Source organism: Canis lupus, chromosome 3 (genome assembly GCF_011100685.1).
Source record: "Canis lupus familiaris isolate Mischka breed German Shepherd chromosome 3, alternate assembly UU_Cfam_GSD_1.0, whole genome shotgun sequence".
NCBI classification, from domain to species: Eukaryota; Metazoa; Chordata; class Mammalia; order Carnivora; family Canidae; genus Canis; species Canis lupus.
Genome location: NC_049224.1, coordinates 48,133,748 through 48,147,626, shown reverse-complemented (window position 1 = coordinate 48,147,626; position 13,879 = coordinate 48,133,748). Strand labels below are relative to the sequence as shown.

At 51.2% G+C, this 13,879-nt stretch overlaps 1 protein-coding gene across 1 annotated transcript in view; it reads left to right on the top strand.

Annotated features, from left to right (window-relative positions):
* The first annotated feature begins 455 nt into the window (after positions 1–455).
* Positions 456–13,879, top strand: part of ST8SIA2 (ST8 alpha-N-acetyl-neuraminide alpha-2,8-sialyltransferase 2) — a 61,510-nt gene continuing 48,086 nt past the window's right edge. Inside the window, exon 1 of the mRNA NM_001097548.1 lies at positions 456–553. Coding sequence (NP_001091017.1) covers positions 456–553 — 98 coding nt within the window. The remainder of the gene's footprint in view (positions 554–13,879) is intronic.

The following is a 13,879-nucleotide window of genomic DNA, read 5'->3' as shown; positions in this document are numbered from 1 at the left end:
GGTTGTGGCGGGTTGTGGCGGGTTCCGGCCACCTCCCGGCGCCCTCGGGGGCTGCAAGCAGCCAGGCGGGAGGAGCAAAGGCGGAGGGCTGGACGCCGGAGTTGACTGGGGTGGGAGCAGGCGAGCAGAGGCGCGGAGCAAAGCTGTCAAACTGCACTGGGAGCCCGGCGCGGGGCGGAGGAGGGAGGAGAAGGGAAGGGGAGGGGAGGAGAGGGGAGGGGAGGGGAGAGGAGAGGAGGGGCGGGCGGGAGCGGAGAGGGAGCGAGCGGGCTCGCCGCGCCTGAGCAACCCCTGTCTGCCGCCGCCGCCGCCGCCGCCGCTGGCCCGCGCTCCCCGAGTGCAGGGTGTCTGCCCCGCTGCGCGCCGCGCGCGGAGGCTCCGGCGCCCGCCGCTGCGCCCTCCAGCCCCCGCTCCTCGCGCCGGCCCGCGCGGCTCCAGGCGGGCGCGAACCCACCATGCAGCTTCAGTTCCGGAGCTGGATGCTGGCTGCGCTCACGCTGCTCGTGGTCTTCCTCATCTTCGCAGACATCTCGGAGATCGAAGAAGAAATCGGGTAAATAGCTGCGCCCAGGCCCGTGCGGAGCCCCGGCGGGATCTCTCCCTCCCCGGTACTCCGCCCCCCGCACCCGCTTTGTGTGCGCCGCGCCCCCCTGCCGCTCGCCGGGAGAAGTGGGGGAAGGTTTCGGCCCGGGAGGCGGTGCCGAGGGACCGGGACGGTTTGGGGAGCGGAGCTTGGGGGCGCGGCCGCCGTGGGGTGTCCCCAAGAGGGGAGCACGGGCAGCCTCCGGCTGGCCCGCGTCGGGGGGCAGACTCGCCCACCCACCCCCCTTCCCCAGTGCGCCCGCGAGCGCTGTCGCCGGGGTCGAGGGAGGGCGCCGGGGAGTGTCTGGGGCGGGCGGAGGGGCCGAGAGTGGAGGAGGCAGGAGTTTCTTTGTCTCCAGCTCGGCCGTTTTCTCGCCTTGGCAAAGTGGGCAGGGGGCGCGCGGGTATCTCTGCGCTGGGGGAGGGGATGCCCGGGTTGGGGCGGAGGGCGGGGGCTCTGCACTGGCTCCCGGGAAGGGGAGTGTCCCCAGTACCTACGGACTGGCACACGCTCCTCCCGCCGGCCCGGGAGCCCGGGAGCCCGGGAGCCCGGGCTGGGGGCGCCGGCGGGTAGCGCTGGAGGCGGCACGCGCGGCGCTGGGCTGAGACTCTCGTCCTCGCCTGGCTTTGGACGCTCGGCTAACCCCGCGGCGGCCCCTGAGCCCCCGATTCCCGTGCGCTCTCAGCGCGGAGACCGAGACCTTCCGGGAAAGTGTGAACCGCCGCCGGTGGTCTTCGCGGCCCCCAGGCGCGCGGTCTCGCCTCGGCTTCTCTCCGGATCTCTCCAGGGGTGGGGAGGGGCCTCGAGCCGCTGCCCCCGCGCGGGACTTGGAGGAGCGCGCACTTGCGGCGCGGGACGCACCTGCGGCGGGCCCCGGAGGCTGAGAGCGAGCCCGGCCGGCGGCCTCCCGCACGCTCGGGGGTGGCTCTGCTTCAGCGCCGCAAAGAGCGTCCGGCCCGCGGCGGGCAGGTGGGGAGGCAGCCAGGGCGCTCAGGGGCCCTGAGGAGCGCTCCCTGGCCCAGGGCAGGGAACAGGTGAGGTCGCGGAGTGGGCACGAGGTCCCTCCCTCCTCGGGGCTAGAGCCGAGCCTGGCGCCCCGCTCGAGCCCCGCGCCGCGTGCGCCCACTCCTTTGTCCCATTTGTTTCATTCATTATCTGCGCGAGTTGAGAGCCCGCTGCGCTGACAGGTCCCTCGAAAGGGAAATGCCAGGATCCCAAGGCCCTAAGGACCCAAACCTGGGGCAGACGCCACTTCCTGCTCTCTCCTTCTCTCCCTGCCCCTTCCCATCTCAGGAACGCAAGAATTCCTTCTGTGAACTCCACTACACTTCTGTCTGCCTCCTCCTCTTCCTCATCCTGGGCTCCCCAAGAGCTCCAAAACTTTCACAAATACTATTCAGCTAATACATGACGTGTTCCCAGGCGGAGATAGAGAAATACGTTACTTTCCAGAGCTGTTAGCCTCAAAAACCAGGGTGGGAGAGGAAATCAGGCAAGCCAAGTCTTGGGGTGGTAGACGGCGGTGGGGAGGGCCTTCCTCTCCATTCTCCCTCTCTTCTCCCACCTGTGGGCTCTGCTTGGCCCAGACCACTTGCTGACCTTGACAGGTGAGCGGGAAGGAGCAGCAGCTGCCCATTGTTCTGCTATAAAATCATAAGAAGTGCGGAGCTCATTCAGGCATCCCTGGCTTAGCCATTCACTGAACTTTTACTGAATAGCTTCTACATGGCCCAGGGACTTTTAATTTTTAAAATGCAATCAGGAAATCACTTTGCACATAATGTCGCACCTTCCTGCCAAATGCGTTGTAGGGACCCCCACCGCCACCCCACATCATGTTATTCCAACAGGGTATCTAGAAGTAAGCTCCTAGGCTGGAGCTAAGAAGGGCATTTACACATGTATTTAAAACCCAGGGCTCCTCTGCTATGGGTATGCCCCTGGGACCTGTTTCATTGGTGGGGGGAGAGGGGTCCCTGTTTGGGTTGACCCTGGAGAAAATTGTCAGATGGGTCAAACGTGTTATCTTCTGTGGCATTATCCTTCCTTTTCGGTGTCTGTCCCCAGGCTGACCCCTGGCTAGACCAGTTTTGACTCCAGCTTGAGACATCTCCCCGCTCCACACACACACACACAATCCCTCTGTGAGTCCCACTCACGGTCTGTCCCACACATATTTAAGGAGAATGGAGGTATAACTGGGATTTGCCATAGCTGGAGGACGAAGGACGTGGAGCAGAGGACTAGAATACCAACAGGTCTGATATCTGCTTAGAAGCCAGGTTTCAAGCTCCGTCGCTTTAATCCTTGGAACCACCCCAACTTTGAGTAGCCAGCCAGGGCTCAGTGGGTTAAGGGTCCTGGCACAGTGGCCAGTGAGGGGTGCCAGGAGTAGGGCTCTGTCTTCCTCATCATATTCCTTCCTGGGAGACCTGGGCTCAAACTCAAGACCATGGTGCTACTCCACCAGCCGTGCCCACCCTTCCCCAACTTGATCTCAACCTGTGCCAGGGAAGATTGCAAATAACCTGCCAGTGTCAGTCCCTGGAAGAAAACATTGGTTCTATAAAAGGATGGCTTGTTTCTGGAAGGTAGGACTCTGTGATGCTGTTAGGAAGGCAGGAAGGAAGACGTCTCTTTCTGGAGTAAACATCTATGTATGATTCAGGAATGAGAAGTGAAAGAGAATTGTGTGTGCATTGTCTGGTGGAACAAAACTGAGACACACTTTTCTTAAGCCCTTGATCCTCTTTCTTATAAAATGAAGCTTTTGGTGTGGTACTCTCAGAGGTCCTGTCCTGCCCAAGCAATCATGCAGTGGGTTACCAGGGGCAGGTTTTTCTTCCTGAAGCTTTTTCTGGGAGACGTGTTTCTTTTCCTCAGTGATGATTTTCAACTTCCTAACTTGCTTATGGAAATGTCTCCCTGGGGCTGAAAGAGAAAAGGAAGTGTAGCAAGATGAGATCTCTGCAAAGCACTCAAACAAAGAGCAAATTCAAATTCTACATCAGACGTTGGGTGGGACTTTGGTAAACTGGCCCCCAACAATTCATGCAGTGCCCCAGTTTTTAGACCAAGTTGCAAGCTAAGATGTTTTTCCAATTGTCCCTTGAGCTTTAATCTTGAGTGTAACCTACAACAGAGGGGTGTGAGGCATGACTCCCTTGCCCACCGAGGTATCCCCAGAACTGGGTGCACAAAGTCATCCAATAAACTTCTATTGCACTGGCCTGGTGACAGACGCACATGGCATCATTGGGCAAAGCAGACACCCACAGAGCCTTAGGATGGGAAGGAAGTGTGAGGTTCTGACTAGGAAACTTCCTCTCTTTTTACGGTGAGGGTAAATTTGACCCTGCGAAGCAATATTATCTATCCAATATCACACCCTGATCTGGTAAAAGGGAGGGCAAGCCTGCACACGTCTCCTTGTTTGCAACCCAATGCCCTTATTCCTAGATGAGCTCTTCAGACTCTCCAGAAGAGTCTCTGGTTTAAAAGAATGTAACTAGTAATAATAGCAATAATCATCATAATGGTGAAGATGAAGGTGATGATGGTCATTAGCATTTATTGATTTGCTGAGAGCTTACTATGAGCCAAGAGCTATTCCAAGTGCTTCATAGGTATTAACATAGGTTCTCCTCATGGCAACCCAGTGGTCACATTCTGGTGGCAACAGGAGCTACTATTTGACAAGTTCTGTGTGCCGGACACTAGGCTAATGGCTCTAAAGTACTACTTCATTCAATCCTCCTGAACTTCTTTAAGCAAGGTACTGTGGCTATCTCCAGATTATCAGTGAGGAAACTGAGGCTCAGAGAGGTTTGGTGATCAAGTAAGTGATGCTGGTTCTATGAGAAGCCAAAGCCTGTGTTCTTGACTGCCTTGCTAGACCTGCCCTGTCCTCTGGGTTCTTCCACACTGTGGTAATACTACAGACTGGGTCTCAGGACTTAACCCTTTCTCCAGGGATCTGACAGGCCCACAGTTTTCCTAAGAGCATGGTCTGGCCTCAGCAGCTTACAAAGAGGGAAGATGAATGAAGGAGACTAGGAGAAGGACTAGTCTCCCTGAAATGCCCCTTTGGTCCTGTCAAGTTCAGCGTGATGCTAGAGGACAGAATGGCACATCTCTCTCCCTGGCTTGTCAGACAAGCTCACATGCCACAGACATGAGCATCCTAGACTCACAGGTGGGGTCTTGGGCTGAAGCTTCTGGAGGGAAAAGCCATCTCTTTGCAAATCTGATTTGGTTATCAATTGAAAGAGAATTCTGGCATCTGCATGCCATTTGATTGGGCATCTGGGGGCCTGCAGCAGAGGTGATAGTAGAGATATTTAGTAACAGGTCCCTGTGAGCACTGGCCTATTGGAATGGACGTCCTCAAAACGGATGCCATCCAGTCACCCTCGCCAGGGGTCCCCAGTGCACCCCAGACAGACCTCAAGCCACATCTGGGGAACAGTTAAGATGGGGGCGGGGCAGCCTAGCTCTGGTCCTTGGCTGTGACCAGGTCTGTGAGCAGGCCACAGCTGTGGCCATTGGCCAGGAGTGAGGTGAGGTGCACCTTTTGGTGGTGGATGAGTCCAGGCTGATGTGAAAAAAAGGAGCTCCTTTTTTGAGCACTTGAAGTGCAGGCACTTTGTAAGGAGCATACATATTTGCTCAAGAAGATGCAATCTTTTTTTTTCATTCTTTTTTTTTTTTTTTTTTGGAAAAGCTCATTCTTCTTCCCAGTCCTGGTGTACTTCCCTCTCGTATAAACATGACTGGAGGATAAAATAGGAGAGAAAGCTCTGGTTTTTAACTCACTTGCTCCAAGTCCTGTTGCCAACTGTTCCTAGCATCAAATTTAAATTGTAAATAGATATCCGTCTTAGAAACCAATTCACCACTCAGGGCCTCTTTCCCCTTATAAAGCAGGGTTGCTAGGTTTTAAAATTGTTTAGGTTTTACAAATTGGGGACGTTGTAAATTGCAAATTATAAATACTTCTGAGAGAGAGTGGAATTCTAGAAAGGCTCCTATGCTTTTAGCACGGTGTACAAGGTAATACATAATCTGGCCCCCGTCTCCTGTTTCTGCCTCCCTGGGCTCCAGCCTTCCTGTTTTGCTCACAGTTTCCTAGAATGAGCCATGACTCCATGCCTCCACGCTTTTGCACACATTCTTCCTCCTTTCTAGAAAAACCTCCTTCCACACACTATCCTCCCTGACTCCAACCCCACGCTATCCTGCCTTCCCTTAACTCATCTTTCAAGGCTAAGGTCTGGTAGCCGTTCCTTTGTAAAGCATTCTCAGGGCCCAGACCCTCCTTGGACAGTCTGGGATAGCTGCGCCTCCCGTATGTACCCTTAGCATGCCTTTATGCCGGTATCTATGCCAATGGAGATGGGCTCACTGATTCTGTTTTATTTCTCCCTGCCCCCAGATCCTGGTGATAAGCATATGGTTTAGTGCTTGAAACCCATAATATATTTTTCAGGCCTAGGACACGGCCAAAATAAGATTTCAGTCTTCCTGCCCCCGGAAGCTCTATACTATTTTAATAACAAGGAAACACCCTCTGCTTACACAGAAGGCCCTGTTTTTCCCACCTTATGTATCCAACATAGAGGGCACAGCCCAATTAAGGGCATTGTCCATCATCTTAGAATGTTGGAGGCGGGCCAGTGGAAAAGCCCTTTCTAGTTTGTAAAAGAAGAGGACCAGTGGTATGTTTCCAACTGTCAGTTCAGATAAAAACCAAAGCTGCAGAAACCCACCTCCACACCTCTGTTTAGCCCTTTCTTCGCCAGAGAGCTCTTCCTAGCCCTGCCACTGCTAATAGTGCCACTGCCCCCCAGCCACCGTCCTTCTGCCTGGAGAGAAAGTGCCAGCTCTGTCCCCCTTTGTCACCCTAATGCTTCCATACTGGAGTCAACTGTTTCCTTCCAAGGGCTGGTGGTCCCTAGGAAGGATGCTAGAAGTTGGATGTTTGAAACATTGCAAGAGCAAAGGAACAGGAGGTCAGATCAATGTGTGTGATCTCCAAGACTTTTTTTATTAAGCATTTTTAGGTGGCGTTTTGATTCTCAAACACTGATCAAACCAGGGAATCGTGATGGATGGACTTGTGGCAACTGTGTGGACCCTAGAGAAGCTCCTAGAGAAGCTCCAGATCCTCCTATCTCTTAGCTCTCTGAAGCAAAAGTGAGTTCTGGAGACGATGGAAAGGTATAGGGAGAAGATTGTGGGAGGGGCAGGCACATAAACACCACAGAGGGCAGGAGGGGGATGCCTGTCAGGTGGCTGTCTCCTGCCAGGGAGGGGGATAGGTCCATTTCTCCAAGAGAAGCCACAGGGTGAGACACTTGGGTGCCATCTGCGTCCAGGAAAACCGTCTCTTGTGTCTGAACGACTGCCGGTCTGGGGCTTGTCCTTAAGTGTGGAGATTAGTCACTCTCCTGGGTGGCAGCTGGGCTGGTTTTAAATTCTCCCCAGTCGCCTGCAATTCGTCACTCTGCTAGGAAGCCGCCCGGTGTCCTGACGGGACCTGTTTGTCCCAACATTTTCTCAGCTTCAGCTGTCACAGACCTCACAGTGGCAAAGGGAACTGCTCCATCTGGGGAAAGAGCAGTGGCCGTGACAAGCCTGTATCTGTGTTTTGCGCCGGCAGGAGTGGCTCCTCCTGACACTTGTCCACTTAGAATCCTGATCCGCTGCTCTTGGAAATCCGGTGTCCCGCCTTGTGGTGTGGGTGTGTGTGCCAGTGTGATTCTTCGATTTCTCTGCCAGAAGAAGGCTCTCACTTTGTCGGAGAGTTTCCCAGCACTTTTTTGTTCTTGGGGGGATTGGGAGAGACACGGAGTCCCTTAGCCCTGCCTCCCAACCTGTTTCTGAGGCTCGAGATGACAACAATTTTTCCTCCTCCTCTGGCCTCTTAGCAGCTAACGGGGGGGGGGGGGGGGGGGGGAGTGACCCCAAGGTCAGTGGTCCCCAAAGCTGATTTGCAGAAGGCCGGGGATCCCAAAGGGAGAAGAAAAGAAAAAAGAAAAAGAAAGAGCACCATGTGTCCATGACGATTATGTTCATTTGCTAACCACCATTCCTGAGAATGACTTTTCTTTGTTCTGAGACGACATTCTTTTTTCCTATAAAGGGGTCCTCTCTTTCCTGAGAGAGGGTGATGCTAGGATGGTGGTTGTGATGGTCTTCCATAGCCAAAGAGGCTGTTGATCCTATGACTCCCTGACCTCAATTTTGGGGAATTGTTATCTGATCCCTGAAATCTAACAGTCTAGGCTCCAAGTTCACTTTGAAGGGTAAATGGAGAGCATCGCTCCTGGAAGCACAGATAGCTTCACTCCTCACCCGCCTTTTCCTCCCAGAGGCTGATGCCGCAGAGAATATCACATCACTTTGGGGTGTCTTCTCTGCACCAAACGATACTCAAAGCCCATTAGCCTTCTTCATACCTGTCCTCTCAGCAATCCTATGAGGTCTGGGCTACTGTTACCTCCATTTCACAGATGAGCAAACCGAGGAACAGAACAGCTAAAGAAAGTGGCCAAAGTCACACAGCTAGTAAGTTGCATAGCTGGGATTTGAGCCCAAGCACCCAGAAACAAGGAGAACTACTCAGAAATGATGTACTAAATGGCATTCGGGTGGGGAAATCTTCATGGTCCTCATTCCAGAAGCTAAAGCTGGAAAACATGAAAGTCTGTAGGGAGCAGTGATGCTGAAAGAGAGCCACAGGGCAGCGTGCCAGCGCCAGGCCAGGGTGGCATCCTGGCAGCCCACAGACCTATGCCACTGAGGGCTGCCTGCTGTGACTCAATAACCTGTTGCACAGCGGTGCCCCCACTCTGCCCGCCCTGTTGCTGCCTCTGCTAGCTACCTGCTTGTCCCCATCTCATCTCATCAAAATGGCTCTGGAGCATGGCATTTGTGTGACTGTCTCATTACCAGAGAGACAGATACACACTGAAGAAAGAGGAACACAACACAAATGATTAAGGCCAGGAGGAAGTTTCTTCTGGGGAAAGAGAAAAGGACTAGTGCTTCCAGCTTCCTCAGGCCGGGAGGGGCCTGGCAAGGAAGAAGGAAGGAAAGAAGGAAGGAAAGAAGGAAAGAAGGGAGGAAGGAAGAGAGGAAGGAAGCTGGCAGGGAGAGGGTATGTGCCCAGGGAGCCCTGTTTCCCAGGGACTGACGCCATGCTTGCCATTCTACTGGGAGCTCCACAGCTCACTTCCTTAACCACCACAACCACCCTGTTTGCCCTCTTGCAGATGAGGAAGTGGAGGCCCAGACAGATTCCAGGATTTGCTTAAGGTCACACAGGTGGGAAACTGAGGCACCAGAATCCCAGACTTCATGGCCCATGTGGGCCTTAGCTACTTTCAGGTACTAGAATTATGGGCCTGCTGCTCCTGTTCCCTCCAGCCCCCTAGGCCACCTCTGTACCCTCTGTACCACACCAAGAGTTTGTAAAGGGCAGCTAGGGACATCTAAGACTGCAGACAAGGCTCATGGCATGTCAGAGGAGCCCCCCAAATGCATCAGTGGCCGCTGCCATCGGGTGCCCCATTTCAGCAGATGCTTAGGAAGGGGCAGCCACACTTGGACTCTGCCCAGTGAGGCGTGGGTGAGTGTTCTTAGTTCCCCATCTCCAATTTCAAGAACAGGAACATTGGCAGTGCTCGGAGGAGTGATACTCAGGATTAATTCACACTTTCTTTCTTGGTAAATGCCAGCATGGCTTAAATAATGAAGCGAGGAGGCCGAAGATCTCTGGAGAAAATGAGTTGGTAAATTGATAAGGCCGGTGACTTTCTCCTATAAGAAGCAAAGCTTCTCCAACTGTACCTCCGTGGTTCCCGAAACTTGGGAATTGACGCTCCAAGGACTCTGTAGGATGTCTGAGTATCCCTGGATCAATAAACTGAGTTCCAAGGAGAAGCAAAGAGAAGGGCAAGACAGAAACCCCCAGTGCTGAATCCATCCGGGCCTGGGCAGGATGCCTTTTAGGCCGCTGTACCTGAGGGCCGCATGCTGACGAATGGCCTCGCACAGACCCGCATGGTCCAGCCAAGGCTCTGCAGCCCCTTCCCTAGCCTGCCTGGTGCTGCCCACTAAAGCTCTAGCCTCTAGCAATGTCAGAATAACTCACTTAGGTCTTCACTGTAAATTTTTCCCAGGCTTCAAGCCAAGGGTAACTGTGGGAAGATTGAGGCTGTATCTCTGGAGGAACACTTACTACCTGTGTGACCTCAGGCAGGTGACCTCATCTCTCTGAGCCCCAGCTCCTAACCTAAATAACGGGGTGAATAATACCCAATTCACAGTGCTCTGAGGATTAAATAAAACACAAGACATGAGAAAGAAAAATGGTGCAGCCATTATGGAAATCAATATGGCAGTTCCTCAAAAAATTAAAACTAGAATTACCATAGGATCCAGTAATCCCACTCCTGGGGGGTACCCAGAAGAATTGAAAGCCCTTGCTTTCAATTCTGTGTCGTATCGATATTATTTGCAATAGGCCAAAAGATATCCATGGATGGTTGGATGAAAGGATAAGTAAAATGTGGCATAAACTTACAATGGAATGTTACTCAGCCTTAAAAAGGAAGGACATTCTGACACAGACTACAACATGGATGGACCTTGAGGACAGTATGCTAAGTGAAATAACCAGTCATAAAAAGATAAATACTATATGATTCCACCTCCTTGAGATGCCAAGAGTCATCAAATTCCCAGAGACAGAAAGCAGAATGATGGTTGCCAAGGGCTGGGGGAGGAGGGAGTTACTATTTAATGCATGCAGAGTTTCAGCTTTGCAAGATGAGAACTCTGGAGATTGGTTGTACAACAACGTGAATGCACTTAACACTACTGAACTCTACAGTTAAAAATGGCTAAGATGGCAAATTTTATGTTATGTGTATTTTACCACAATTAAAAACACACATACAGATGCGAACCGCCAAAAAAGCGCCTGGCAGGTGTTCAAGACACATTGATTTATTTTAAGAGAGCAGTTATGATCTTAACAAAGCAACATCAATGGGAGTATTATTTAATTCAAAAAATAATATAGTACCAAAAATCATGGTGGGAAGGAAGTAGAGGGAGAAAAGGAAGAAGGAATATAGACCTAGATTTACAGATATACAAACCACTTGCTGGAGGTGGTGGCCCAAATACCCAACACCTGGGAATTAGGACTGTGGAAAGTGCAAACACATAACTTTATGGGGCACTCTGTAAATAGTTGTTGGCCTGCCTGCCTGTCTAAATTCAATGGAGGGGCCCAGGAGGTCTTGTAAAAGCCCAAGCCACATAGAAACATGGAATGGTGGGGGAGTAGGTTGGGTAGGGATGTAGACAGCCCAAACCACTCTCCCTTCCAGATCTAGGTCCCTAGCTGCCTCTTGCCTTACTACCTGCCTAGGGTAGCCTTGTTTAGTGTTTTTTTGGGGTCAGTGGTGAATCTGAAAAGAGAAGAGAGCCCCCAAATGCTAATCTCCAGAGTTTTGGCTGTCTCTGGTCTAGGAAGGGCTGAGATACAGCTGTCTTTCTCCATTTTAGGCTCAGGCCACACGCTTCCCCTAACAAAAGAGGAATGAGCAAGTGCTGTGGATTGCAGGGCCAGGAAGTGCCAAAGCTGTGGCTCAGCCTTACATGAGGGTTGTAAGAAACAGTGCTAGCTCCTCAACATCAGTGTTTCTGATTCAGCAGATCTGGAACAGGGTCTTAGTATCGAAATCTCAAACAAGTTCCAGATGATGCTGTTACCCTTGATCCCTCCAAGGACTGTACTTGGAGAACCACTGGTCTAGAGCCTTGTCATTCAAAGAGTGGTCCTCAGACCAACCACATGGCATCATCTGGAGTTTTGGTAGAAATGCAAAATCTCAGGCCTCACCCAGATCCAAACCTAATGAAATTGAATCTGCATCATTAGGTAATTTGTATGCACACTCCTTCCACTGGGGGGACTAGTTGGTTTCCTGGCTTTTCGCAGAGCCCCAGCCCAAGACAGTGACATTGACCCATCAGACCAGGGAGGAGTTGTCCAAAGATCCCTGTTACCCATCACAGAGTTGGCCTAGAGTGACCCTCAAATGGATGTCAGAAAAACTTAATAATAGTTATTATAGTCACTTGCTGGATGCCTGTATATGACCAGGAGCTTTTCATACATTATTTCACACATTTATTATGAAACCCCTACAAAACCCACTTAATGGAGAGGTAAACTGAAACTCTGGTAAAGTAACTGCTGAATAAACACATGCAAAAAATCCCCCGAATTTTCTCAAGGTCTAGCTGGCCATGTCCCAGGTGCTGGAGATTTAGCCCTAGGGATTAGCCTGCTTCTCTTTCTTTGTCCTTCTAGATGAGGCTCGAGACAGAGGCAAGACAAGGAGAAGTCCTAACCAAGGGTTGAATTGATTTATGAAATCAGTTTTTAAGGAGGTTGCAGTGTGCCCATACCAGAAATAACCTCGACCCAGGACTATAGCACATGATTGAAATTTCTGGAGAAGCTAGACAGCAAAGCACTTTTTGGCTGGATCATTAAGCCCCCTCATGAGCTTGGCTGGGATGTGGTCATTCATACAGCAAATGACCCCTCTCTATAGTTGGTGTACACAGTAACAGTGCCCTGGAGTTCCTGGGGTTCATGAGAGGTTCTGGTGGCTTACCCAGCCTGCAGTCTCATTCCAAACTGAAACCATTATAGAAAGCAGATGAAAAAAAAAAAAAAAAAAAGGCAGATGAATTGATATGGGGGAAGCCTCTGGGGATGATCGAAAAAGACAAGTATAAGGGAACCTTTTAGAACCAACCTGCTCCTTCAGGTAAAGACAGCCTCTGGGCAGGCTGGTAGCCAAGAACTTAATTATATTTATTTTTGCCATAACTTTCTATTTAGAGCAAGGGATATTGGTATTCTATTTGCGGCAATGATATAAAGATTCCTTTTATGATAAATTCATTTACGTTTTTTAGTGGGTCATTGCAAAGAAACATGTTAGGTCAATGAAGTGGAGTTCACAAAACACATGAAGGTAGATCCAGGAGAAGATTAACGTCTATGCAGTGATGATGTGCTGGTCTTAACTTCTTCCCCCAGAGCTACCAAAGCTCTGCCTCTTTGGTAGCAAAGCTATGACAATTCTTGCAAAACTTCTATAGAGAGGAAGTGAGTTAATCTTCCCCAAAAGTACCTAGCTACAGAGATACTTGCTCACTGTACGTGGGAAATTGCCCAGTGTACAAATGAGGAATTGCCCAATGAAACCGTCTTGTGAATGACACAAAAGGCAAGGGCAATTTAGGCCGGAGAGGCCCCTCCACCCCAGCAACACCACTAGATTAGACCCCTATCTTGTAGTCTCCAGGCACACTCTACTCTTTCGTGCAGCTCCCTCCGCTTTGTGTGTCTTGCGTGGTATCTTTCTTGCCTACTAGATGGTAGCCCTAGGAGGGCTGGAGCCATTTCAGAGCTGTGCTACGTTGAGCACAGTGCCTGGCAGAGACTAAGTGCTGGTTTGGAAAACACAGGAAGGAAAGGAGAGACAGCAGGAAAGGGGGGGATTTGTTTCTTTTTTTTTTTTTTTAAGATTTTATTTATTTATTCATGAGAGACAGAGAGAGAGAGAGGCAAAGACACAGGCAGAGGGAGAAGCAGGCTCCATGCAGGGAGCCCGATGTGGGACTAGATCCCAGGACTCCAGGATCCCGCCCTGGGCCGAAGGCAGGCACTAAACTGCTGAGCCATCCAGGGATCCCTGGGGAATTCGTTTCTTGAGGCTCAGAAAGACCCCTGCCACCTACACCCTGAGATCATGTCTATATTTCTCTCCATAGCCAAAGGAGAGAAAATGTGCTGGGTTATACAAGCCCCCATAGAACAGTCTGATTTGAAATCCATTGAGTTCCATCTATTTACAGATGAAGCACCCTTTCCATTTCCTGTTTCCATGAAGCAACACCAGCCCCCTATTAACATAAGTATTCCTCGCAGGGATCTCATGGTTCTATACAGGCTCCATGGCCTGGTACACAGAAACCCAAGGACTGGAGGGATGTGGCCGGAATTGGGAATCAGACGAGCTAGTTCCTGGCAGGCTGAGATCAAGCTGATAACAAGGAGATTAATATGGGTCTGCAACCTCCTCCATCCTGTACCATCAAGGAGGGTTTTTAAATCAATGCTAGTCTGGCTGGCTTAATGGTACCTAATCTTACCTTTTGAAGCTGGAACATTTGGGAGTTGAGATCAATTGAGAGAAA